General features: G+C 43.0%; 2 protein-coding genes across 4 annotated transcripts in view; one reads left to right on the top strand and one right to left on the bottom strand.

Annotated features, from left to right (window-relative positions):
• Positions 1-457: 457 nt before the first annotated feature.
• LOC139263391 (alpha-1-antiproteinase-like) lies at positions 458-24,965 on the bottom strand. The gene is made up of 4 exons (XM_070879417.1): positions 24,896-24,965; positions 6,653-6,926; positions 6,366-6,516; positions 458-1,887 (listed from the first exon to the last, which is right to left on the bottom strand). The coding sequence occupies exons 2-4, from the start codon at positions 6,841-6,843 to the stop codon at positions 1,693-1,695; spliced, it is 537 nt and encodes a 178-aa protein (XP_070735518.1). The 5' UTR covers positions 6,844-6,926; positions 24,896-24,965; the 3' UTR covers positions 458-1,692.
• The window catches only part of fancm (FA complementation group M), a 175,910-nt gene continuing 173,780 nt past the window's right edge, over positions 24,486-26,615 (top strand). For all 3 annotated transcript variants that reach the window (XM_070879411.1, XM_070879410.1, XM_070879412.1), the window contains exon 1: positions 24,486-25,121. In XM_070879411.1, coding sequence (XP_070735512.1) covers positions 24,548-25,121 — 574 coding nt within the window. In that variant the 5' untranslated portion in view covers positions 24,486-24,547. The remainder of the gene's footprint in view (positions 25,122-26,615) is intronic.

Genomic DNA, 26,615 nt, shown 5'->3' with positions numbered 1-26,615 from the left:
GGAACTAAAGGATATCTTGGTGATATTATCCCATACTAGTTGTAAAGTGCTGCTATTAGAGAGGAAAAATAGACAACATTCATACTCCAGAAATGGCGTTTAAATAGCAACACGTGAAGCTGAAAGAAACCTGTGAGTTTTAGTAGACTCAATGCTAAATATGTCTAAATAATGCAGAACAGCAATCAACAGTGCCAATAGGATATTGAACTACATGGGCAAAATGGTAGAATATAGGTAGAGAAGGTACTGATAAAACTTTACAATGCTCTGGTCATACCACATTTTGAATAGTGCACCTAGTTCTGACCACCAAGAAATAACAGAAACATTCCAGTGAAGTTTCCTGATCCCCTGTCGTAACTTTGGCAGAAGATTGGTGGAAATAATATGTAATTTATCAAAACAGATAGAAAGCAGTGTGAATAAAGATAATTTCATTTATTGAACACTGATAAAACATTATTGGTGGCTGATAAATATTGAAACATTAGATTGCAGCCTGATTCAGTAATACATCATGCTGTGTCTTCCTCCTTAAAATCAACCACGAGTATGAAAGCATAACATTTCACTAGAAAGTCTAGTTATTTTTTATTGTGGCTGCAAAAGGGGGAAGATTAAGAAACACACATGTCCACATTCTGTTTTATAAGATTGAGCTAACAGATCATTGTGCTTCATGAATTTTATGCACATTTATTTTGAAGTGCTAATTACCTAATTTCGGTTGATCAATAAAACAGAAAATAAGGAAAAGAAAAAAACTGCAAAGGAGCAGCATCTCATCTTTTTCCTGGACACATTGTAGCCCTCCAGTCTGAACATTTTATTAACCACACTGTAGCTATATCCCCCTTTACTTTACAGCAAGGGATGTTACGATTGTGGGATAGGTCCGTTGGCATTCAGGGAGAGGGTAGTGATTTGATCTTTTGAGTGTAGACCCTCTGTCATAATACAGTTCCAGCAAGGGAGAGCTGGAGGGTTTATATTGGTCTGTTTTAGTCCTTTTGAGACCAGCAAACCTACTGTGTACTTCCAGCATTTTCTGGTCCCATTTCACACCTTCTGCACCTGCAGAGTGCATTTTTTATTTTCTCCCCTTTTCCCCAATTTTCTTGTATTTTTTTCGTCTGATCCTTTCCATAACCAGAGAGAAATTTCCCAGAGGATTTTTTTCTATATTGGCCTTAAGCTTTTTACTCTGTGATTACGTGTGTGTGTGCGTGTGTGTTGGGGAGAGATGTTGATGAAGGTACAGTGTGTCATATAGAACAGGCTTGATGGACCAGCTGGTATTTTTGTATGTATTTTAGCTACTTGAGTGTTCTTTTGGTCTTTTAATGTCTCTGAGAATTTTTCTTTAACATTTTTCCAGTTTTTCCATTGAGCAGTTTGCCTATTAACTTGCTCTCTCTGATTGGAGTATCAAATGTTCACCTTTACTTTCCCCTAATCCTACTAAAATGTTGGTTTAACTCTGCTTTCAGTTCTGATGAAGGGTTACAGCCAAGAGGTTAACCTGTATTTTCTCTTTGCAGATGCTGATGGATTTCCACCAATTTCTGAAAAAAATTATGAACTAATTACAATGGTGATGTATCATAATATTGGGTTGATTATATATGTCGATCATTTCAAGCCCTAAAATTAAGGAGTGGCCTGATTTCTTTACTGTACAATTTAGATTCAACGTTTCTTGGATGGATCTTTTATTCTTCCAAAAAAGAGTATGTTGTTTGTGTTTTCTTCATAGATAATCAGAAGGAATGGTTTGTCAAATCTGATTGATTTCTGCGTTGACAGTGGAACAATTTTTACTTCAGTAACTGCAGCTGCCTCAGTGGATTTCTCATCAATATCCAGCGCTGCTTCATGAGCAACCTTATGAAATAAAATTAAAAAGGTATTAAATAAATAGATATTAGCCAAATTGAGCTTACAGTTACAAATGTACTGTAAATTATGATGTGTGCCTTAATTTTCTGGCCCTGACTTTCCCTGATGGTTGGAAAAGGTTTACTAAGGCAAGCAATCAGTATCATACAGCCATAAAACTTCACAACACAGGAGGCCACTCAGCCCATCGTGCAATCCAAACTCTCCTACCATAGCCCTGTATCTTCCCCTGCTTCACATGTTTTGTTAAGAATTTGTTGGAGTTGCTCCTGTTTTGCTACAGTAACATTGGTGGAAATTCAGCGGAAACCCCAGATATGGGCGTAAACGGGCTGTCCACCGAACTTCCGCCAAATTTGCAGAGGCAGAGCTGGAGAAGCTCCAAGGTCATTATCGGCATTTATTTATTTTTCCTCTATAAAGATACAATGGTCTCTGCCTCAGCTATTCCCATTCCCCAACAATACTCTGCATAAAGAAAATTTTCCTACTGTTGATCCTCAGTGGCTTGGCTCCCAGTCGGGTGGGGACCACTCTGGAGCAGGCTGCAGGAGCAGGTAGGGCACCTGCAGCTGCTAGTGCGAGTGTATTGGTTGGGGGGGGGGGATGGCAATCCCTGACCCCGGGGGGGGGGGAGATGGCGACCCCTGACCCCAGGGGGGGGTCCTATCTCTGACCCCGGGCAGTCAGATTCTGGAGGGGTGGGGTTGGGAGTGCAACGCCAGGGAAACAGGTAAGCTTGGGGGCTGGGGGGCACTCCTGCTCCTGTTGGCCAACAAGCAGTGCTGTAAAGGCACTTACCTTTTCCCTGAAACAGTCCTTTCCTCCCTTAAACTGCCGGGTTGCCTGAGGCTTGGGAAACCCAACCGGCCAGGGTTAAACCTATAAGGGAATTTAATTGTGAGGCTCCCAGCCTCATTAAAATATTTAAATGGCCAACCCGCCCTCCGGGTTTTCTGCTCACCCCCTGTCCCGCCTCTGTTCAGCCCCCCCAGAATTCATCAGCCCTGGTATTATAGTGGGCGGGTTGGGGTTGGGTTTGAAATTTTAAATAGTTTTACATCTCACTACAACCCAACCCACCTGTTTTTGGGGGTCAAAATTATGCCCAATCTTTCCCTACTCACCCCATCAAAATACTTTATAGTTAAAAAATCTCCTTTAAATCTTCTATTGGCCTTCTCAACTTTATTGGAAATAGTCCCAGTATCTCAAGTTTCTTCTCTTAACTGTAGTTTATCTAGTAAGTGACTCATCAGATAGGTGCTGGAGATTGTGTGTGACTCTCCTATAGATTTGACCAAGGGGTTCTCGCCTTCATTGTGAGAGGGATGGAGTACAAAAGCAGGGAGGTCCTGCTGCAACTGTACAGGGTATTGGTGAGTCCGCACCTGGAGTACTGCGTGCAGTTTTGGTCACCTTACTTAAGGAAGGATATACTAGCTTTGGAGGGGGTACAGAGACAATTCACTAGGCTGATTCCGGAGATGAGGTGGTTACTTTATGATGATAGATTGAGTAGACTGGGTCTTTACTCGTTGGAGTTCAGAAGGATGAGGGGTGATCTTATCGAAACATTTAAAATAATGAAAGAGATAGACAAGATAGAGGCAGAGAGAGGTTGTTTCCACTGGTCGGGGAGACTAGAACTAGGGGGCACAGCCTCAAAATACAGGAGAGCCAATTTAAAACCGAGTTAAGAAGGAATTTCTTCTCCCAGAGGGTTGTGAATCTGTGGAATTCTTTGCCCAAGGAAGCAGTTGAGGCTAGCTCATTGAATGTATTCAAATCACAGATAGATAGATTTTTAACCAATAAGGGAATTAAGGGTTATGGGGTGCGGACGGAGCTGAGTCCACGGCCAGATCAGCCATGATCTTGTTGAATGGTGGAGCAGGCTCGAGGGGCTAGATGGCCTACTCCTGTTCCTAATTCTTATGTTCTTATGTAAAAGCAATGGTTATTTTTCTGTTTACCTGGTTAATTTCGCTATTGTGTTACATTAATGATGAGCCTCCTCGCTCCTCTTGATTCCATTTATAGTGGCCAGGTCTTTTTTATAGGGCAATGTCGGGAAGAACGAGTTCAAGAAAAAGAGCTGTATTTGCTAAAGTGATTATAGGCTTCCTCTCCTCCCATCTGTTTGTCAGTTTCCTACAATCTTTTCTTTGACCTTGCATTCTTCTTATAATAAAAGATCACTACCAACAAGAAAATAAAATGCATTGCACATGTGCAAATGGCTTGTTGTCACGGTAACAAGCTAGCTTGATTAGACATGTTTAGTGGTGCCTCACATGTCAAAAAGGTCACCAGCCCCCACTGAATTCACCAACCCTTGTATTCTAGTGAATCAATGCAGTACACTATGGCTTTAGTGTTCTTTCTATAATGGGATGCCCAAAACTGGATCACTGGATTGTATATGTAGGCACTGTGCTAGTCTGTCCAGAGCCCGAAAAGATGATAGATTTTAGCCCCATAAGTAGCATTTATAGTGTTGGCCCAGTGCAGTTGTGTCCAGAGACACAAACAAAAGTAATCTTTGGGATGAGTCTCAGCGCTTCCAGAAGCAGCAGGGTCACCTTATTTATTTCACTGCATTAGCACTGAATTCCCAGCTGCTTCCAGCTTTAAAAAAATTAGTTCATGGGATGTGGGCATTGCTGGCGAGGCCAGCATTTATTGCCCATCCCTAATTGCCCTTGAGAAGGTGGCGATGAGCCATCTTCTTGAACCGCTGCAGTCCGTGTGGTGAAGGTACCCTCACAGTGCAGTTAAGGAGGGAGTTCCAGGATTTTGACCCAGCGAAATGAAGGAATGGCGATATGCTTCTAAGTCAGGATGGTGTGTGACTTGGAGGGGAACTTGCAGGTGATGGTGTTCCCATGCACCTGCTGTCCTTGTCCTTCTAGGTTGTAGAGGTTGCGGGTTTGGGAGGTGCTGCCGAAGAAGCCTTAGCGAGTTGCTGCAGGTCATCTTGTAGATGGTACACACTGCAGCCATGGTGCGCCGGTAGTGGAGGGAGTGAATGTTTAAGGTGGTGGATAGGATGCTGATCAAGTGGGCTGCTTTGTCCTGGATAGTATCAAGCTTCTTGAGTGTTGTTGGAGCTGCACTCATCCAGGAAAGTGGAGAGTATTCCATTACACTCCTGACTTGTGCCTTGTAGATGGTGGAAAGGCTTTGGGGAGTCAGGAGGTGAGACACTCGCCGCAGGATACCCAGCCTCTGACCTGCTCTTGTAGCCACAGTATTTATGTGGCTGGTCCAGTTAAGTTTCTGGTCAATAGTGACCCCTAGGATATTGATGGTGAGGGATTCAGCGTTGGTAATGCTGTTGAATGTCAAGGGGCGGTGGTTAGACCCTCGCTTGTTAGAGATAGTCATTGCCTAGCACTTGTGTAGCGCAAATGTTATTTGCCACTTATCAGCCCAAGCCTTAATGTTGTCCTGGTCTTGCCATATGTAGGCATGGACTGCTTCATTATCTGAGGAGCTGCGAAAAGCACTGAATATTGTGCAGTCGTCAGTGAACATCCCTACTTCTGATCTTATGATGAAGGGAAGGTCATTGATGAAGCAGCTGAAGATGGTTGAGCCTTTTGTGGACAGGACATACCTGGGCAGTTTTCCACATTGTCAGATAGATGCCAGTGTTTTAGCTGTACTGGAACAGCTTGGCTAGAGGCATGGCTAGTTCTGGAGCACAAGTCTTCAGCACGACAGCCGGGATGTTGTTAGGGTCCATTGCCTTTGCTATATCCAGAGTGCTCAGTGTTTCTTGATATCACGTGGGGTGAATCGAATTGGCTGAAGACTGGCTTCTATGATGGTGGGGATCTCAGGAGGAGGCCAATATGGATCATCCATTCAATACTTCTTACTTATGATTGCAAACGCTTCAGCCTTGTAATTTGCACTCATGTGCTGGGCTCCGCCATCATTGAGGATGGGGATATTCATGGAGCCTCCTCCTCCCTTTAGTTGTTTAATGGTCCACCACCATTCACTGTAAGATGGTGGTGTCTGGCCTGCAGGTTAAACCTGGCCCTTTCCTGCTGTTATCCAGCCCATGGAACTCCAGTTCCTGTCCCTTCTATGGTAGAAAAAGACGATCCAACAGAGAGTTTGTGAGAAGTTTTAACAAAAATCTCAGGCAGCAGTACAGGTTTGTCAGCAGCAGTGCCGGGCAGTTCTCACTCCCAGCAGTGCTGCTCTCCTCCTTCACTCAGGGCCAGTGCTGTTGTGGATTTCTGAGCAAAGCCCGTCAAAATCATTCAACTGACCACACGGCCAGAAAATTGTAGGTTTGATTTCAATTGATTAACAAAAGTTGAAGTTGGGAAGAAATATTCTTATTTTCATTCTGATTAAAATACACATATGCACGTCCCAAATGTGCATCTGCAAGAACAGAAGAAAATGTGTCCCATCATAATGAGCTTAAACCGGCAACCTACCTGTGAAACTTGCAGATTTTCATTTTCACTTATACCTAAAAGGTTGGCATTGGATGTAAATAAATCTCTCACACCCATTTCCGTTAGGATATTTTTCAACTCGTATGACTTCGATAGTGATAGTTTTGGAAAGAAGAGCCTAAGTAATTTTCTGCTCAACAAAATTTTGAACAGAAGGGAGAAAGAAAGCAAAAGTTTTTTTAAACAAATGACACTTGTACAGGTACAAATACCAATTTGATGAAGATCTTCATTAAACTAACTGTTTGGAATGAGATTTTAGTTACTTGCTATAGCCAAGTTGCTGGAGCCACTCTTCAAATTTTTCCCGGGAAAGATTTTGTTCCACATGTTCTAGTTTTCCTTCTGTAGGCAAGATGGCGATCATAGATGCATTTCCAATATAAGGAAGTTTTATTACATTGCTGAAAAAATCTTGGTCGGATATCATACTGAACCGATTTTTTTGGTACATCATTTGAACGTTTACTTTTGTGGTTGTGTTCACATTAAAGAATGTTTCTTCTGTAGCTGCTGGATCAAATGGGTGCTTCCATTTTCCTGTCAGACATAAATATGGCAGAGTTTGATAACATAGCAAAAGTTAATTCTCATAAATTGATTCTGAAAGCACAAAAAGTAGTAGTAAGTGGACAGAATGTGTGAGATCATTGTTACACTGTTAGAACATACTTGGGGCCTGAAATTCTACACCAGCCCTGGGTCCATCTCCGTTAAAACTTGGTGAGGGAAAATGGAGCCGAACTCATTTCCAACAGGATTCGGTCCCCTGAAGAAAATGCCAGGAAATTTCAGTGGGGCAAAGCAGGGCTGATCTTTCGCCTGGCACCCCAACTTCAAAGGGGGGATGTCTCGGGGAGCTCCTGGACTTCCTAGGAAATTCCACTACTTGATTGCCCAACGGACCCCTTGCCAGTTGAGAACAGGTGTGTTCCATTTGGGGTCTGGTAAAGGCCCCAAAATGCCTGTGGGGAAAAAATAAATCATCTGATAGGGAATCAGCCACTTTACAAGGATGGCTGGATTGTTCCTGTGGGAGCTGAAGAGTTGTGTGGCTATTTTACTGTGAGGCCCTACCTGGGTCTTCTCTGCTACGTGGAGAAGCATGGAGATATCTCTGACATTCTCCGCCTCCACTGGGTTGGGTACTGCTGATGCATCCTTGCAGGCACCACGCACTCAACCCAAAGATGCTAATAATGCCATCCCTTTAGGATGGGGCCAGCCTACTCACCAGCAGATGTCAGGGAGTCCTACTCCCCAGATCGTCTAGTGGTGGAACAGGAACTCGGGAATTTCGGCCCTTTAATCATCATCATTATCATAGGCAGCTTCCTCGATTTCGAGGAAGACTTGCTTCCACTCTAAAAGTGAGTTCTCAGGTGGCTGTACAGTCCAATGCGGGAATTACAGTCTCTCTAACAGCTGGGGCAGACAGTGGTTGAAGGAAAGGGTGGGCAGCTCCCGGATGCTCTTCCTCCACTTAGGGTGGTCTTAGGCCATGGATTCCCAGGTGTTAGTGGGGATGTTGCACTTTATCAAGGAGGCTTTGAGGGTGTCCTTGAAATGTTTCCTCTGCCCACCTGGGGCTCACTTGCTGTGTAGAAGTTCCAAGTAGAGCGCTTGCTTAGGGAGTCTCGTGTCAACCCTTTGGCATGACGCTGTCGATGGTTGACTTCTGGTAGTAAAGCAGCAATCGTTTTACAATGCAAACATTGCAGCTTTTAACCTGTGGGGTTGCCTGTTTAAATTTAGCAGTCCCGGTTGAGATTGAATTATTTCACAGACTTAAAAATGTTATCAGAATGGCAGTAAGCGCTTCAGCTGTTGTAACATTATCTCTAAAGAGTTATTATTGATAACAATTCACAGATAATAAGCATTAGCCCAACATTAGCACTGGGGAAAGCAGGGCAGGTGCTTATTCTACAAAGATTACTGTACAATGCAGGTATCCAGGCCATGGAAGAGCAAATTTGATGACGAGGTGCTGCAAGTGCTTATCCAGAGAAACTGGGAAGAGGAGAGAAATTATAGAGAAATTAGAATGGTTCCAGGGATGAGGGATTGCAGCTACATGGATAGACTGGAGAAGCTGGGGTTGTTCTCCTGAGAGCAGAGGAGATTTGATAGAGATGTTTACAATCATTAAGGGTTTAGATAGAGTAAATAAAGAGAAACTGTTTTCAATGGCTGAAGAGGCGATATGAAGAAAAAATGTTTTACGCAATGTGGCTAGGATTTTGCATGCACCACCTGAAAAGCTGGTGGGAACAGATTCAATAGTAGCCTTCAAAAGGGAATTGGATAAATACTTGAAGGAGAAAAACATTGCAGGGTTATTGGTAAAGAGTGGGGGAGTGGGACTAACTGGGTTGCTTGTTAAAAGAGTCAGTGCAGACTCGATGGGCCGAATGGCCTCCCTCTATGCGGTACTATTCATTAATAGAATGGAATTTAGAATAGATGGGGACCTTCCCCAGAAGCACCTACAGCAACAGGCTTAGGAACAAGCAAGGTGAATGCAGTGTCAAGTGCTTCGTGGACCTAGAGAAATGTGAGGAAGAAGACGTCTGGCCTCAAGAAAGCAGCTATACAAAGACTAAAATACGGTTTGGAATGTCTAGAACCTGCCACAAGTCGCATTGCCACATTTGCCCTCAGACCCTGTAAGTCATTTTATGCTGAACCATGCTAAGCTGTATTGGGGACAATCTTATTATGCATTGCCGTTCATCAGCTTAGTTGGAACACAATGATCTACCAACCTTCTCAACTCGAATGAAAATAATCCTAACTTCTCAAGTCTCCCTTTATAGCTGTAGCCCCTGAGTCCTGGTAATATCCTAGTGAATCTAGGCTACACCATTTTCATTGATTCTATATCCTTCCTATATGGGGTGCCAAAATGGTACACAATACTTCAACTGCTGCTTAATTAAGGCGCTGTATGAGAAGCTTCATCATCATGCCCACTCTTCCTCCTACTTTAAAAGTACTTCATTGATTGTAAAGCACTTGGGCATCCTGAGGTCATGAAAGGCGCTATTTAAATGGAATTTTTTTTTTTACTGTAGCATTGTTTTTAGATTGTTCTTCTCCTTCATGGTTAGGCCTCTTCATGGAGCAAGTTTAAAGAACATGTCGCAGACGACAATGATCCTGAAAACCTTATAGGAGCTGCACTGTAATGCGACTCTGATCTGTTCAGACATCTCAAGTGCTATTTCAAATTGCCAACGGTACGCTCAGTAATGATCCTGATGGTTTCCTAGGTCTGGTCGGATCAACTCAGCTTCTTCCATGGCTGCCATGGAAATAAACCTGATTGCTGATATAGTGAGGCCCGGGAAGCCACCAGGATCATTACTGAATGGCCTCCTTCTGTGCTGTAAATTGCTATGATTCTATTATCTGTTTTATGCAGAAAAGTATCTTCAATATGTTTTGAAGATGTAATAAGTAAGACTGCCCGAAACACAGTCAAAACATGTTTTATTTAAAAATACTAGAATATCTCTCCTGCATTATATTTTTAAATCTGTATTTGTTATAAAAGGCTGGGAGAGGTAACAGCGCTATTTCTGGAGCGAGGAAGAATAACTAGTTTTCTTGTAATATTTAGGGGTTACAAATGCCATCCTTTGGGGTGGGGGGGGGAAAGAGTATAAATAGCAAGTGTTATTGTTACTGTTAGTATTAGCAACTCAAGGATATATATATATAATTTATATCTGCAAAACTTTATTTGCTGCTTTAATAAATGTGTATGTCCATATTTATAAAGAAATCAGCCAATATAATCTTGTCCCATTGTAATTACACCCTCCCACCAGTGGTGCCACTATTGCACCTCAATTTTGTGTTTCCCAACTCTGCAGCCTCTACTACAGAAGAAGTCCTGTGCTCCAACCAACTCTTTTTCCCAAAATACCATCAATTTTTCTATCTAACTATAAAAAATATCAAATCAATCAAAACAGAACATATGATTTTAAAATGGAGATTGAATGATGTCTGCATCACGGTCCATTTATCCACTGCTCTCTAACTCGGCTTCACATGAAGACTACACTTAGTAACATTTTTTTTGTATCGATTTGATTCTGGTGACATCTTGGTACATAATTCTGGGATGTAAATATCTGTATTTTCCTATTCTGTAAATAATTACTCATGATCTACTTCCGTGTATACCAGACTTTGAGCTTTTCATCCATTTTAGTTCGCAATTTAGCTTATTTTATTTGAACTGCACATTTTTTCAGTGATTTAATTATATTTTTAATGAGAGACCTTGTTTGAATTGCTAAGTAATGTAACAGCCTTTGAAGTTGATGGGTCTTTGGTTTGTTATGAGACTGGAAAAGGGCTCTATGCTAGTCAGCTCTTGTATCAATGTTATATGATGAAAATATCCACTTTCACTGAAATACAAGATAGAACTAAATGGAGTCTTTGGAATGATTGAGCAGATAGTGTTGGCTAAAGTTTCAATATTAGATTTTTAAATAAAATTATTTGTAACAGTTATATTCATAAAGAGGAAGAACTTCTAGAAATATAGTTGAAAACACAATTTCATATCTTGCAAAATGTTAACTATGGTGCATTTAGCTATTTTTTCTGCAATAATGCTCTTTATAATAGTAGACATATAGCAGGCAAAACATTCAAAATCAAAAGTTGATTTACCTTTAAAAAAGATGTAGTTAATAAGTAACAGTTTAGTTGAAGGATCAATTGTAGTAAAAAACTCTTTAACTTTTCCTTTTGTCATCTTTTTCACATAATCATTCAATTGTTGGCTAGCGTTTTGGGGATCCAGGTTAAAATCCAAAGTAAACACTTCAGCATTGTAAAACTTCTTAGTCTCATTTAGAAAGTCTGGCAATACGGCAAAACCCTTTTGAATATGAAGAGAGTTTCCTGTAATCAGCTGAAGCTCACTGTTTTCTGCCGTCAGGGCCTGCAGAAGTTGCTTGTAGCCTCTGTTCATTTGTGTTATTCTTTCCTGTGTCATACTCTTGAAGTGAAGTCCCTTGAAAAGCTGCTCGCAAGTCACAGATCTGGTTCCTAGAGACAGCATGGCTAAAGCCGTGGAAATACTCAGAGGGGAGAAGAAAATGTTAGAAGTGCTCCGGTTAGCAATTTCTTTGTAGAGATTGAAAGCAAAATCAGCATTTGCAGAAGAAACCATTGACAGATCAGATTCTTGCCCATGACTCTGAAGTTCTTCTTCATGATGCCTCTTCTTCACTGCAGAAGCTTCTGTCCCAGTGATTGAGGAAACGATTAACAGCAAAATGACTGGATGCAGCATGGTTTTTACCAGTTTGCTTTGAACCCTGTTTTTAATAGAAGAAATCTGAATATTTCAAAGTATAATTCTTCTCCTGCCTCCTTTGTAACTTATTTTCCTTAGATTCCCCTCCTCATTCTCCATACTATAAATTAGCATATTGAAATGTTGGTAAGGTCACCTCTTCCCAGTTCTCTGCAAATGCTATTTTAACCCAACCACTCAGAAGCATACCACAGTTAACTTACTCCGAATATCCCCAGATAGTTCAGTGTCTAATGTTAAGTGATCTATATTTATGTGCTAATTTTACGAGGCTCCATTACATCAGCTGAGCCTCAGCCAGTACATATTGGTGCAACTTCAATTGATTGAAAATTACAGGCTGCTCGTCTGTGATTTTCTACTATGCATTGGTTGCGTGTCAGGTCGTACCAGTGGCGCAGGAGCTCACAACATTTACCCTAAGGAATTATTTGAGAATGTTGAGAAATTGAGTGTCTGTCTGCAATAGAGTACAACTGTTAGCAGCCATTAGATGATTGAAAAGAGCTCCGTCGGGACAGCTCAGGATGGATTTAGAACCATTTTGGAATAAAAGTTTGATCTTTGGTCTCTGCTGAGCTAACTGATCTCAGTCAGGGTGTCAGTGGATATCTTAGGCTAGGAAAAGGGGCCGGAGAAATGATTCCATTAAAGCTAGAAAGTCTTATTATAGTAATTTATTCTACAATAATTTAATTCATGTGCAAATAATTATTTTTATGTAATCATAAATTTTTAAAAAGCTTGCGAACACTGTTCCGCACCCCCCCCCCCCCCACCCCGGCATTGTTGCCAGTCCTTTCACCACTCACTTCTTAAAAAGTCCACCTTCAACTCCTCTATTTTTATTTCAAACTACCACCCTATGCCTAAACTGCCTTTTCTTTCAAAGGTCATTGAGTGCTTTATTGCCACCTAACACATACTCACCTTTCTCATTACTGCCTGATCAAATCTCTCCAATCTGGTATCTCATCTGCCTGCAGCACTGAGATTGCCCTGGTCACAGTCACCAATGACACCGTGTGTGATTGCGCTTCCCTATCCCTCAATGTCCTCTCTGCCAACTTTGACACTGTTGATCATTCTGTTCACTTCCACTGCCTCTTCTCTATGGTTCTATAATACAGTGCTATTTTAGTTCTACTGCTATCCTGTTCCCAAACAATCACTGTATTTCAACGGTACATTTCTTCTGTGCTGCACAGACCCCCTCGGAGCTGCCACTCTCCATTCCCCTAACTTTAGATTACCTCTTGTTCCTACTCCCTCCACTCCACTATCAGAGGCCAATCTTTCAACTACTACCTTCTGGCATTCTTTTGCAAAACCACATTATTTTGCTATCTTTTACCTCGCTAGCAATGGAGAAATGGGCCGGAATTCGCTGCAATGGTGATATTGATGACAAACGCCGTAAGTTATAGAGGTTGAACCTCCCTTATCCAAAACTCCCTTATCCCGAACCAACCCTCGTCCGGAACCATTCCAGGCCATCGGGTGGCGCATGCGCAGAACTCTGACACAAACAAATTGAAGTCGATCCATTGACCCCCCCCCCCCCCCCCCCGCATGATCTCTCTGCCGCACTCCCAGCCCCAAGCCAGCCAGCCCCGATATCCCCTTGCTCAGTACGTGTACCATCCGATTTAACGTGACTACTCTTGACTGGAAAAATCCCTTATCCAGAACAGGCCAGATCCAAAGGGTTCCAGATAAGGGAGGTTTAGCCTGTACCATTGTGCTGCCTGATCATTCTGTGGCAAATTTACACCACAATTTCTGGAAAAATAATTAGAATACGTTGTGGCGAACATAGAGGCGGATCGGGAGCCACGTGACTCATGGCCAAAGGAAAACCCATTGCGATGTGGTGCTACTTGGGCACAGTGTTTAAAATAGATTTTTTAAGGTTGAACTGATGAGCAGAAACAAGCACAAATTCAAATTATAGGGTGCTGATTTGTCCGAAGGACTATTTTTATATCTCTTTGATTAATTCATTCGATGGAACAGTGACCCTCCTCTCTTTCCATTGAGGTTGTATGAACAACATGGTAACCAGATGCTTTTAGTCAATTGCTCAAACAATCTGTAATTCGAATGCTATATCTGATACTACTTGGATTTTAATAAAGTGTAAATGGGCACATTGTGATCACTAACACATAGGATTAGCGGTCTGAATTACATATAAAAAAGTCTCATTCAGATGGTAGTTTAAGGCTAGAAACCATCAACCCGCTCCGACCAGATATGTATAATCTCTGTTGCTTTGCACATTGCACCAGTGAACCTAAACACTGTCAACACTGCACCACTGACTGATAAAAAACAACTAATGAGGGCAACACATCTATTTCTTAATTTAAACAGTAAACTAAAATTCCTGTGATTGCACCAAACATATTGAGCCACCAGTGCCATTCTGCAATGGTCTAAGTCGCGATCATAATGACATTAATTCAGCAAACTCCATCTCGCCATTGATTTTAACCGGGGCAGATATATAATTCGCTGTTCAACTTTTTCGGCGAGGGTCTCCGTGGAGCAACGTAAAAGTGGTGTAGATTATGTAATGGCGTAAGTCACTCATGCCATAATAATGACATACACCATAGATGCGCCATTACTATGAAACATAGAAATTTACAGTGCAGAAAGAGGCCATTTCGGCCCATCGTGTCCGCGCCGGCCGACAAAGAGCCGCACGGCCCTCGGTCAGCAGCCCTGAAGGTTACATATAAACCTATGAGCAATGAACAATGGCGGAAAGGTAAAGAGCACCCAGCCCAATTAGTCTGCCCCACACAACTGCGACACCCCTTATACTGAAACATTCTACACTCCACACCAACCGGAGCCATGTGATCTCCTGGAAGAGGCAAAAACCAGATAAAAACCCAGGCCAATTTGGAGGAAATAAAATCCAGGAAAATTCCTCTCCGACCCATCCAGGCGATCAAAACTAGTCCAGGAGATCACCCTGGCCGTATTCGATTCCCTGCAGTACTTACCATCATATCTGCGTCGGCCAACAAGAGGTTATCCAGTCTAATCCCAATTACCAGCTCTAGGTCCATAACCATGCAGGTTATGGCACTTTAAGTACCCATCCAACCATCTTTTAAATGTGGTGAAGGTTTCTGCATCCACCACTGTTCCAGGCAGTGAGTGCCAGATCCCCAAAACCCTCTACGTGAAGTAGCCCCCCCCCTCAAATCCCCTCTGAACCTTCCACCAACCACCTTAAAACAATGCCCCCTCGTAATACACCCCTCCACCAATGGAAATAGGCCCCTGCTATCCAATATATCCAGGCCCCTCAATATTTTGTACACCTCAATGAGGTCTCCTCTCAACCTCCTCTGTTCCAATGAGAATAAACCCAGCTATCCAATCTGTCCTCATAACTAAGATTCTCCATTCCAGGCAGCATTCTAGTAAATCTCCTTTGCACCCTCTCTAGTTCAATCACGTCCTTCCTATAATACAGTAACCAGAACTGCACACAGTACTCCAGCTGTGGCCTAACCTAAGTATTATACAATTTAAGCATAACCTCCCTGCTCTTATATTCTATGCCTCGGCCAATAAAGGCAAGCATTCCGTATGCCTTCTTAACCACCTTATTTACCTGGCCTGCTACTTTCAGGGATCTGTGGACAAGCACTCCAAGGTCCCTTTGTTCATCTATACTATTAAGTGGCCTATTGCTTAATGTGTAGACCCATTCCTTATTAGCCCTCCCAAAGTGCATTACCTCACACTTCTCCGAATTAAATTCCATTTGCCACTGCTCTGCCCACCTAGCCAGTAGATTGATATCCTCCTGCAGTCCATGACTTTCCTCTTCATTATCAACCACACATCCAATTTTAGTGTCATCTGCAAACTTCTTAATCATACTCCCTATATTCAAATCTAAATCGTTGATATATACCACAAAAAGCAAGGGACCCAGTACTGATCCCTGCGGAATCCCACTGGAAACATCCTTCCAGTCACAAAAACATCCATCAACCATTACCCTTTGCTTCCTACCTCTAAGCCAGTTTTGGATCCAACTAGCCACTTTGCCCTGGATCCCATGGGTTTTAACCTTCGTGACCAGCCTATCATGTGGGACCTCATCAAAAGCTTTGCTAAAGTCCATATACACTACATTGTACGCACTGTCCTCATCGACCCTCTTAGTTACCTCCTCAAAAAATTCAATCAGGTTAGTCAAACACGATCTTCCCTTAACAAAGCCGTGCTGACTGTCTTTAATTAATCCTTGCCTTTCCAAATGTAGATTTATCATGTCTTTCAGGATTTTTTCCAATAATTTTCCCACTACTGAGGTTAGGCTGACAGGCCTGTAATTACTCGGCCTATCCCTTTCTCCCTCCTGAAACAAGGTGCAAGTTTTCAGCAAATTCAGCCATTTTTTTATTAAAACCAAACAACAGGTGAAGAAGCAACTGACACACAGGGTGCATTTTACACATAGTAGGGCAACACTTACTCAAATAAACGAATGACTGGTGCAGTTTTTACTGTCGCCCAACATTACATCTGTTTCAACAGTTGCACATTTTTATTTGTAGCTACTATTTTTCGGAATAAGAGAGAAGAAAAAAATAACAGGAACAAACCATTATCCCTGGAAAGATATTGTGCTAGAATTTCCTGAAAAAAAATAACGTGTCTGAACAACGCACACCGTTATTAATGCACAAATCGGCCAGCAACTTGTGGCGAGGAAGAGTACCCTGTGAATTGCGAATTGCCACAAGTTGCTGGATGATTTGTGCCATTCTGCTGTTAGCTTCACGAATACAGCATCTCGCCTTTCACCTCCCCGTGATTTTCCTGAAATTGTTGCATTTGCACATTAATTGCCCATTAAACTCGGCACAGAAAGTTCGCTCTAATAATTAACAGCGCAAGTACTCTTTTAACAATGTAATAATTGTTAATCACAGCCAATCAACCTCTCTTGCCCAGAAAGTGAACAATTATGCGTGGAATTTCATTCTTTCATGTTGTAAATTGTTTTAGGAGGTTTTAAAAATGTCAAATTTTTAATTTTCCCTTTTTTCCCTTACTATACCTATCTGTCTCTTTTTTTCCTATCTCAATTCAATCTTTCTTTCCTTCTCTTTATTTCTCTTTCTGATTTGACATTGAATTCACCCACTCAAACTCATTGTCCTTCTCAGTCCTTCCTCTGTTTATTTCTCAACAACTCATTTGTTACACTGTTTTCCCGTTATTCTCCCGCTATTCCTGGACAGATTTTTGAGCGATAAGGGAATAAAGGGTTATGGGGAGTGGGCAGGGAAGTGGAGCTGAGTCCATGATCAGATCAGATTAGCCATGATCTTATTGAATGGCAAAGCAGGCTCAAGGGGCCAAATAGCCTACACCTGCTCCTATTTCTTAAGTTCTTATGCCCTGTTGTTCTCGCTGTGCCGTTATCAGCTCTCACTTCCAGCAACTTTGTGGACAAAATTTTTAAAAACCTAAATGTGCACGAACAAGTCTAACTAACGGGGCACGCCGCGAGATGCCCCGGTCCAGCAAAATCTGGCTCATTGGGAATGAATCCGCACTCCTGATCGCTTCCTGCGAGCACAAGTCTCCAAATAAACCCCATTCAATTGCATACAGAAAATATTCGAACTCCATTGAATCCATCACGAGCTGTGAAAGTAAACTTAGAGCACGAAAACTATAAAGTCGATGTAATGACTCTCGAGTCCAAAGATCTGACTTCAAATCTCAGTGCAATCTAAACTTGTTTTGTCACATGTATAAAGGCTTGTATTTTTCTCACAATGTGTGACAAATTCAATTAAAGTTACAGCTGGGAGCATGGGATGGTGGAATCACCCCATTCTTCATGCTATAGCCATACATCACCCGGCACAACTTTTAGGACTTCTTTAAGCTGTTTGTTAGTGACCATTAAATAGTATTTTACACATGAACATTGGTTGTGGATGATTTTTGTATCACCCTGTGTATGGTGAAGTGAATAATCAATGCATAGCATAACAAAGGATAGAAAATAACCTTTAGATTATTTACAATTAGTCCTAGTCTGAAGATGTCCAATAAGAAAACATAAAACTAACAATATTCATTACAAAGCTGTACATCAATGACTATCCTGCCTCACTAAAATGTACCGTGCTCTGCAACATGATTTGCTGAATACTTTACCAATAGTTTCAGGACCCACTTATTAGCTGCTGTCCCCGCGAGTAATCTGCAATTTATGATTTACTGTTCTCTTGTTTTTTTTGAAATATTAAAATGTTGAAATATTGTGAAACAGACCTTTGTGTCTTGGCAGGAAGGTCACTCACAGAAAGTCAACAGCACTGTTATTTGCTTGATACACATGCCTAGTTTACAAAACTCTTTCTCCTGACCAATCATTAATGTTTAACTCTTGTTACTTTAATAGAATCACAATGCTGCATTTTTGAAAATAATATTTTTTCATAAGTTTTTTGAACATTGTGTTAATTGAAAATTATTTTGTCTTAACAATAAAAGCATTTACAGTAAATTTGAGTAAAAGTCTTCAAGCTCAATATGCCATAAACAAGTTTATGTGTTAAATGGTACAATTTAAAAGGGAGTACAGGAACAGAGAGACCTGGGGGTGCACGTACTCAAATCTTTGAAGGTGGCAGGACAAGTTGAGAAAGCCGTTAAAAAGACATACGGGATCCATGGCTTTATAAACAGAGACATAGAGTACAAAATAAAAGAAGTTATGCTAAACACTGGTTAGGCCCCAGATTTTTTATTTTCATTCCTGGGATGTGGGCGTCACTGGCAAGGCTGGCATTTATTGCCCATCCCTAATTGCCCTCGAGAAGGTGGTTGTGAGCCACCTACTTGAACTGCTGCAGTCCATGTAGTGAAGGTACTCCCATAGTGGTGTTAGGAAGTTCCAGGATTTTGACATAGCAACAATGAAGGAATGGCAATATATTTCCAAGTCACAATAGCGTGTAACTTGGAGGGGAACTTGGAGATGATGGTGTTCCCATGCGCCTGCTGCCCTTGTCCTTCTAGGTGGTAGATGCGTGGGTTTGGGAGGTGTTGTCGAAGAAGCCTTGGTGAGTTACTGCAGTGCATCTTGTAGATGGTACTCACTACAGCCGTGGTGCGCTGGTGGTGGAGGGAGTGAATGTTTAAGGATGGGATGCGAATCAAGCGGGCTGCTTTTTCCTGGATGGTGTAGAGCTTCTTGAGTGTTGTTGGAGCTGCACTCATCAAGGCAAGTGGAGAGTATTCCATTATACTCCTGACGTGTGCCTTGTGATGGAGTATTGTGTCCAATTCTGGGCACAACAGTTTCGAAAGGATATCAAGGCTTTAGACAGGGTGCAGAGAAGATTTAATAGAATGGTACCAGAGTTACAGGATTTCAATTATGTGGAGAGACTAGAGAAGCTGGGGTTGTTCTCCTTAGAGCAGAGAAGATTAAGGGGAGATTTGATAGAGGTGTTCAAAATCATGAAGGGTTTTGATAGAATAAATAAGGAAAAACTGTTTCCAATGGCAGCGGGTTGGTAAATAGAGGACGCAGATTTAAGGTAATTAAGAACCAGAGGCGAGATGAGGAGAATGTTTTTTACACAACGAGTTTTTATGATCTGGATTGCTCTGCTTGAAAGGATGGAGGAAGCAGATTCAATAATAACTTTCACAAGGAATGGGATAAATATTTGAAGGTAAAACTTTGCAGGGGCATGGGCTGGGGCAGGGGAATGGGACTAATAAGACTCTTTCAAAAAGCCAACACAAGCACGGGGGGTCAAATGGCCTCCTTCTGTGCTGTATCATTCTATATAAGAACTATATTTGTTTGTTTTCCAAATAGCATTCAAAAAATAATATATGCTGCACACCATGGTGCTTGGTGTAAGTTACTTTAATTCCTCCCACCCCAAAAAAACCAGAACAAACAGAAGTAGTGTAATTTTCTCACTTTGCTGAGTCTCTGATTTAATCTGTACCCTGCAAGGAGATGTTGAATGGAGGCATCACTGCACAAGAGGAAAGGAAATTCAGAGATCCATTGGCCACTTTCATGTACCAGCATGCTGGATGCCCAAAAGCAGCATATGTTGTAGCCTTGGAGTGGACTGCCTTTTTAACTGGAGGAGGTGCATGCCCTGAAGGAGGTCCACAGGAGAAAATGGGATAAAATCAAGGATGTATCCCCTCATAGGAAGATGCATATCCTTATAAGTACAATTAAAATTTTCCAATGAGTTGATGGTATTCTTGCCTGAGCCAAAAGATTGTGGGTTCAAGCTCCACATAGGACTTGAACACATATATAATCTAGGTTGACAGTATTAAGAGACTGCTGTGACGTCAGAGCAGCTGTCCTTTGGCTGAGACATTAAATGAAGGCCCCCATTTACCTGTTTGGCTGAATGTTAAAGATTGCATAACAATATTTTGAGGAAGAACAAGTAATTATACTACTTCAAACAACATCACCAAAATAAAATCCCAGATTAACTGGCTATCCATTGTAGGCTCTAGCAGTGTGCAAAATGGTGCATAACAACAGTAGCTGCACATCTAAGTAATTCTTGCAAAGTGTTTTAGGATGTTTCTGAGAAGTAATATAGCATTATATAAATGCTAGACTTTTTTTATGTTGTAGTATTTACAGAGCTTGTTAACAGAGAATGGGATAGAGAATGGGAAGAAAAAGTGGCAAACTGAGCAGAATAAAAATGTTTTATTTATAATCAAAAATGTTAGAGTTTAATTTTGTACTTTAGGTCAAATCCTAAAGGTATTCCCAACATATGAGTAGCTTTATTACTGCAATATCAGTATTTGTTTCAAAATCACAATGCATAATTGAAAACTTAGAAAAACATAAAAAAGTATTAGGCAAACCTATTTTGTTTACAAACATATAGTACAGTGATTGAAATCATGTTTAAACACATCCTTATGTCACTGGGTCTATTTCCATTCCAATAATTTCACCCAAAACATTTTCTGGAAATAATGGTTCTAGAACATTGTAGCATTTTGATGTAATAATATTAGTATGAACAAAAAAAAGTTGTCATTTTATACGATTTACCATCAGCAAGGGTGGCGCAGACTTCCGGGACCAGTGGGCACCACACCAACTGGAGCGCATAGTCGACACGTGTAATAATATTATTTACTTTGATAATTTAGGGGCCCAGGTACACAGATTACTAAAATGTAGTAGTCAGGTACAAAAGTAATCAAAAAGGCAAATGGAATGTTAGCCTTTATATCTAGAGGGCTAGAATATAAAGGGGAGGAATTTTTGCTACAGCTATACAAAACCCTGGTTAGACCATATCTGGAGTACTGTGTACAGTTCAGGGCACCGCACCTTAGAATGGATACATTGGCTTTGGAAGGAGTGCAGCGCAGATTCACCAGAATGTTACCAGGGCTCCAAGGGTTAGATTATGAGGAGATATTACATAAACTAGACTTGTATTCTCTGGAATATAGAAGGCAAAGGAGTGATTTGATTGAGGTTTTTAGGATTTTGAACGGAATAGGATAGTTAGAGAGAAACTTTTTCCACTGGAGGGGATGTCTAGGACAAGGGGACATAACCTTAAAATGAGAGCCAGGTCATTCAGGAGAGAAGTTATGGCCCCAAGTTTCGTCCCGCGGCGAAAACGGCGCACCTCCGAGCTGGGCGCCTGTTTTTCGCGCCGAAAACTGTGCTTAAAAAAAACTCCGATATTCTCGAGCTCCTTGGAGCTCGATGTCTGCTTGGTGCGGCGCGCTCTTCGCAGCAGGGGGCAGAGCCTAACACTCACGCCGATTTTCTAAGTAGCAGGGGGCGGGTACAATTTAAATTAGCCTTCGTGGTGCCGGCAACCCTGCGCGTGGGCGTTGGAGCGTGCGCGCATGCTCAGTCTCAAACATTGGCACTCGGCCATTTTTAAAAGGACTGCAGAAAAAGTGAAGATTTGTTTCTTGGACCCCTGCAAAGGCTTGTAATTTAATTTTTGTGATATTTCTGTGTGTGAGGGAGTGCTTTTAGCAGCACTGCTGAATAAATCACCTGCTGAAATCAGTGAGTTCAGCTTTTCACTGCTAAACTTGCAGAACCGGTGCTGCATTGGTGCATGCAAATTAAGGACTGTGTGTTTGGAGAAATAAGAGCGCCTGGTTCGATATTGTCGACGTGGGTAAGGTCTCCTGCCCATCAACCTACGGGCTACGATGTTCCTGGTGCAGTGAGCTCTAATCTATTCTCTCCTATGCAGTGAATTGATGGCAAACCATTGCATAATATGTGGTGTTGACAATGCAGCACCCATTCTGCAAATTTAAATATAAAACTGTCGATGTGGCTGCCTCTCCCTGTCCAAATGGCCTCAGTCCCCCTCACAGCTCGAAGGCTGCTGCTGTATCTTCGGCTGCTGTCGAGCCACTGACGCCGCCCCTAAAGCGTGGCCGAATGGCCTCAAGCACCATAAAGAGCTGCGTGTGTCAGGTGTTGATTCTTCGGCTGCCGGCCAGCCACTGACGCTGCTGATATCCTATGGCCGAATGGCCTCACGACGGTCCGCTGCTGATTCTTTGGCTGGCTGCCGGCCAGCCACTGACGTCGCTGCTATCCCATGGCCGAATAGCCTCAAGTCCGTCCGGGTGTTGCTTCTTCGCGGCCAGCCACGAAGAGAATGAAGGCCTGCCTCAAGCACCGCAGCTCAGCTCGAAGCTTGCTGCCAATGCCGTCGAGACACTGACGCCACACCCCTGCCTGTCTTCAACATGAAAGGCCTGCCTGAAGTACAGCAGCTTGAAGGCTGCTGCTATTTCACAGAAGTAGGAACATGGTTTATTTAATCTTTTCTTTGCTTATAAATTTTTATTCAGGTTGGATTTATTTGTATAATATTTGTATAAGTATAACTAAGGATTGATTGTAGAATTTAATGACTTCCCTCCCCCCCCCCCCCACCTCGTTCCCTACTCCTAATTTGTAACCTACGCCTGATTTTCTAAAGTGTAGACAAGGTTTTTTCGAGCGTACAAAACTCTTCACTTACTCCATTCTAAGTTAGTTTGGAGTAAGATTTCACTGACGAAACTTTGAAAACAGGCGTAAGTACCCGGACACGCCACCTTTTGAAAAAAAAATTCTGTTCCAAAGTGAAACTGTTCTAAATGACTAGAACTGGAGCAAACTAAATGGCGAGAATTCCGATTTCTAAAATACTCCGTTCTACACCAGTTGCTCCTAAAAATCAGGAGCAAATCATGGCGAAACTTGGGTCCTGAAACTCTTCTTCATGCAAAAGATGGTAGAAGGGTGGAACTCTCTCCTACAAAAAGCAGTAGATAATATTAAGTCTGAGATCAATAGATTTTTGCTAGATAAAGTTATGAAAGGATATGGAGCCAAGGTGGGCGGATGGAGTTAAGATACAGGTTAGCCATGATCTCATTGAATAGCGGAACAGACTCGAGGGGTTGAATGCCCTCCTCCTAGTCCAATGATAAGTTTATTTTGTTTTATGATTTAGTGTTCTATTAGTTGTGTCCCTTGACAAGGGAACACGTGTGTTTGCTTAATTTTAGTTACGTGGATAGTCTAGAATTGCTGGGGTTGTTCTCCTTAGAGCTGAGAAGGTTATGGGCTGATTTGAAAGAGGTGTTCGAAATCATGAAGGGTTTTGATCGAGTAAATAAGGAGAAACCTGTTTTCAGCGGCAGAAGGGTTGGTAACCAGAGGATATAGATTTAAGGTAATTAAGAACCAGAAAAGAAAGATACACTTGCATTTATATAGTGCCTTTCACGACTACTGAACATCCCAAAGCGCTTTATAGCCAATGAAGTAGTCACTGTTGTAATGTAGGAAATGCAGCAGCCAAGTTGCGCTCAGCAAGCTCCTACAAACAGCAATGTGAGAGTGACCAGATAATGTTTTTTTAGTGATGTTGATTGAGTGATAAATATTAGCCAGGACACCGGGATAACTTTGCTTCTTCGAAATAGTGCCATGGGATCTTTTATGTCCACCTAAGAGAGCCAACGGAGCCTTGGTTTAACACCTCATCCGAAAAACGGCACCTCCGACAGTGCAGCGCTCCCTCAGCACTGCACTGGAGTGTCAGTCTAGAGTTTTGTGCTCAAGTCTCTGGAGTGGGACTCGAACCCATGACCTTCTGAATCAAAATCGCGAGGTCCACCCCCAGAGTCACGGCTACTTTAAGCAAAGCTTAATTTAAAGTTTCGGGTGTTGACAATGAGCGACTGGCACTGTGAGTGACACCTATTTTTAGTTGAAACATAAATCAAGTGCCCCTTGATTAAAGGGGGCACTAAAACCGACAGATTCACAAATTAAACTTTAAACATTAAATGGATCAAATTAAAATTTGGTTGCCGAGGGTGATGATGCACTCCAGTCCCTCCGGTGCCCACCTCTCGCGGAAGGCCGTGAGCGTACCGGTGGACACCGCGTGCTCCATCTCCAGGGACACCTTGGCTCGGATGTAACTGTGGAAGAGAGGCAGGCAGTCGGGCTGAACGACCCCCTCGACCGCCCGCTGCCAGGACATGAATCGGTTGATGGCACCCTTGGCCGTGCCCAGGAGCAGTCCTACACTGTGAGTGACAACCCCAGGGCTCGCGAGCCTGCCGTTAGTTTCCTGGCAACAGCGGCCTTGCCTTTGACCTCGCTGCGTCAGAGAGAGGCGGCAGATTCGAGCGGTTAAACCATGGCGCCCGCCCTGCACCGGAATAAAGTCGCACAGAAGCTTTGCGAATGAGTGGCGGGCGGCAGCGGACGCTGTTCCAGAGCTGGGGCACCAAGCCCACCCTATCCCAGCCCCAGGGCCGGAGTGGCGGCGAGCCTAGGCCCAGGCAGCGGCCGCTGGGCCCGAGGGAAGCGGCCGCTCCCGCTCCGCAGGATGGAGGCGAAGAGGAGGATGACGACGTGCTGCTGGTGGCGGTGTTTGAGGCTGAGCAAAGCCTGGGCGGCGGCGGCAGCAGCACCACCACCACCGGCCCCCCGGTCTCCGACAGCCGGGCCCAGCCCGCCTCCCTCCCCGGCTTCGACACGACCTCCGGCGACCTGTGGATTTACCCGAGCAACTACCCGCTGCGGACCTACCAGATGGACATGGCCCGGGCCGCGCTTTTCCACAACACGCTGGTGTGCCTGCCCACCGGCCTGGGCAAGACTTTCATCGCGGCCGTGGTGATGTACAACTTCTACCGCTGGTACCCCTCGGGCAAGATCGTATTCATGGCCCCGACCAAGCCCCTGGTCGCTCAGCAGATCGAAGCGTGTTACAAAGTGATGGGCATCCCGCAGGACCACATGACGGAGATGACAGGTAACTGCTGCTGTGAATCCCGCAACCAAGCAACTCCTTCAGTCCCTCTGCCAGCCCCCTCCATTCTCGCCTCCAAAAACAAGCGCAAGGAGCGCATTGACATCTATTGTCACTCGGATCCATCTGTTCAGCTACCACTATTGCTTCCGCCTCTTCCCCCTCACGCACTCCAAGTTCATCTGCTCCCTTGATCCCGTTTCCACGAAACTGCTGACCATCCAGCTACCCTACATGGGCCCATGGTGACATTGTAAATTGCTCCCTCTTCTCGGGTACTGTCCACCTACTTTTTTCAAAATCGTTTTCAAGCTGCCTCCACAAAGGAGAGTTACCTTCTCCGCTGGTAAATGATGTCCCGTTTGGACTGTGGAGAGCACTCCAATTTGACACAATTTCTCACAAAATGCTATTAGAATGATGCAGCAGAAGGTCATTCGGCCCATCACGCCTGAATCGGCTCTTTGGTAGAGCTATCCAATTAGTCCCACTCTCCATACTATTGAATCTGCTTCCACCACCCTTTCAGGCAATGCATTCCCGATCACAACTCTGCGTGTTTTTTTAATTGTCATGTTGGCTCTAGTTCTTTTGCCTATCGCCTTAAATCTGTGTCCTCCGGTTACCAACCCTTCTACCACTGAAAACAGTTTCTCTTTATTTACTCTTATTAAAACCTATCATGATTTTGAACACCTCCTATTAAATCTCCTCTTCACCTTCTATGCTTTAAGGAGAACAACTCCAGCTTCTCCAGTCTCTCCACATAACTGAAGTCCCTCATCCCTGGTACCAGTCTAGTAAATCTTTTCTGCACCCTCTTAATAGTCTTGACATCCTTCCGAAAGTGTGGTGCCCAGAATTAAACACAATACTTCAGGTGAGGTTTAACCAGACTTAAAGGTCTAGCATAACTTCCTTGCTTTTGTATTCTATGCCTCTTATCAATAAAGCCAAGGATCCCATATGCTTTTTTGAACCGCTTTCTCAACTTGTCCTGCCACCATCAAAGATTTGTGTACATACTCTTCTAGATCTCTCTGTTCCTGCACCCTGTTTAAAATTATACCATTTAGTTTATATTCTCTCTCATTCTTCACACCTCTGTGTTAAATTTCATCTGCCAAATGTCTTCCCATTTCACCAGTTCATGTATGTCCTCCTGATGTCTCTTACTATCCTCCTCCATTGTTCACTGCATTACGAGTTTCATGTTATCTGCAAACTTTTAAATTTTGCATTATATACCCAAGATCATCATCATCATCATCATAGGCAGTCCCTCGCAACGAGGATGACTTGCTTCCATGCCAAAAAGGGATGAGTTCACAGGTGCTTCAATAAAAAAGGGGACAAGTCCGACTGCGGCAACTACAGAGGAATCTCCCTGCTATCAGCCACTGGGAAAGTTGTCGCTAGGGTCCACCTCAACCGTCTTCTCCCTGTGGCTGAGGAGCTCCTCCTGGAGTCACAGTGTAGATTCATCCCTTTTTGGCA

This window comes from Pristiophorus japonicus, chromosome 4 (assembly GCF_044704955.1).
Source record: "Pristiophorus japonicus isolate sPriJap1 chromosome 4, sPriJap1.hap1, whole genome shotgun sequence".
NCBI classification, from domain to species: Eukaryota; Metazoa; Chordata; class Chondrichthyes; family Pristiophoridae; genus Pristiophorus; species Pristiophorus japonicus.
Note: the sequence above shows the minus strand (reverse complement) of the source record. Positions and strands in the feature narration are given on the sequence as shown.

What these genes read in the sequence shown, in the direction of transcription:
- LOC139263391 (XM_070879417.1), bottom strand. Translation starts at nt 6,843, where the DNA reads ATGATGTACCAAAAAAATCGGTTCAGTATGATATCCGACCAAGATTTT. An exon ending in CAGCAACTTGGCTATAGCAA is followed by an intron (nt 6,517 to 6,652) that starts GTAACTAAAATC and finishes TTTGTTGAGCAG; the next exon opens with AAAATTACTTAGGCTCTTCT. An exon ending in AAAATCTGCAAGTTTCACAG is followed by an intron (nt 1,888 to 6,365) that starts GTAGGTTGCCGG and finishes TTATTTCATAAG; the next exon opens with GTTGCTCATGAAGCAGCGCT.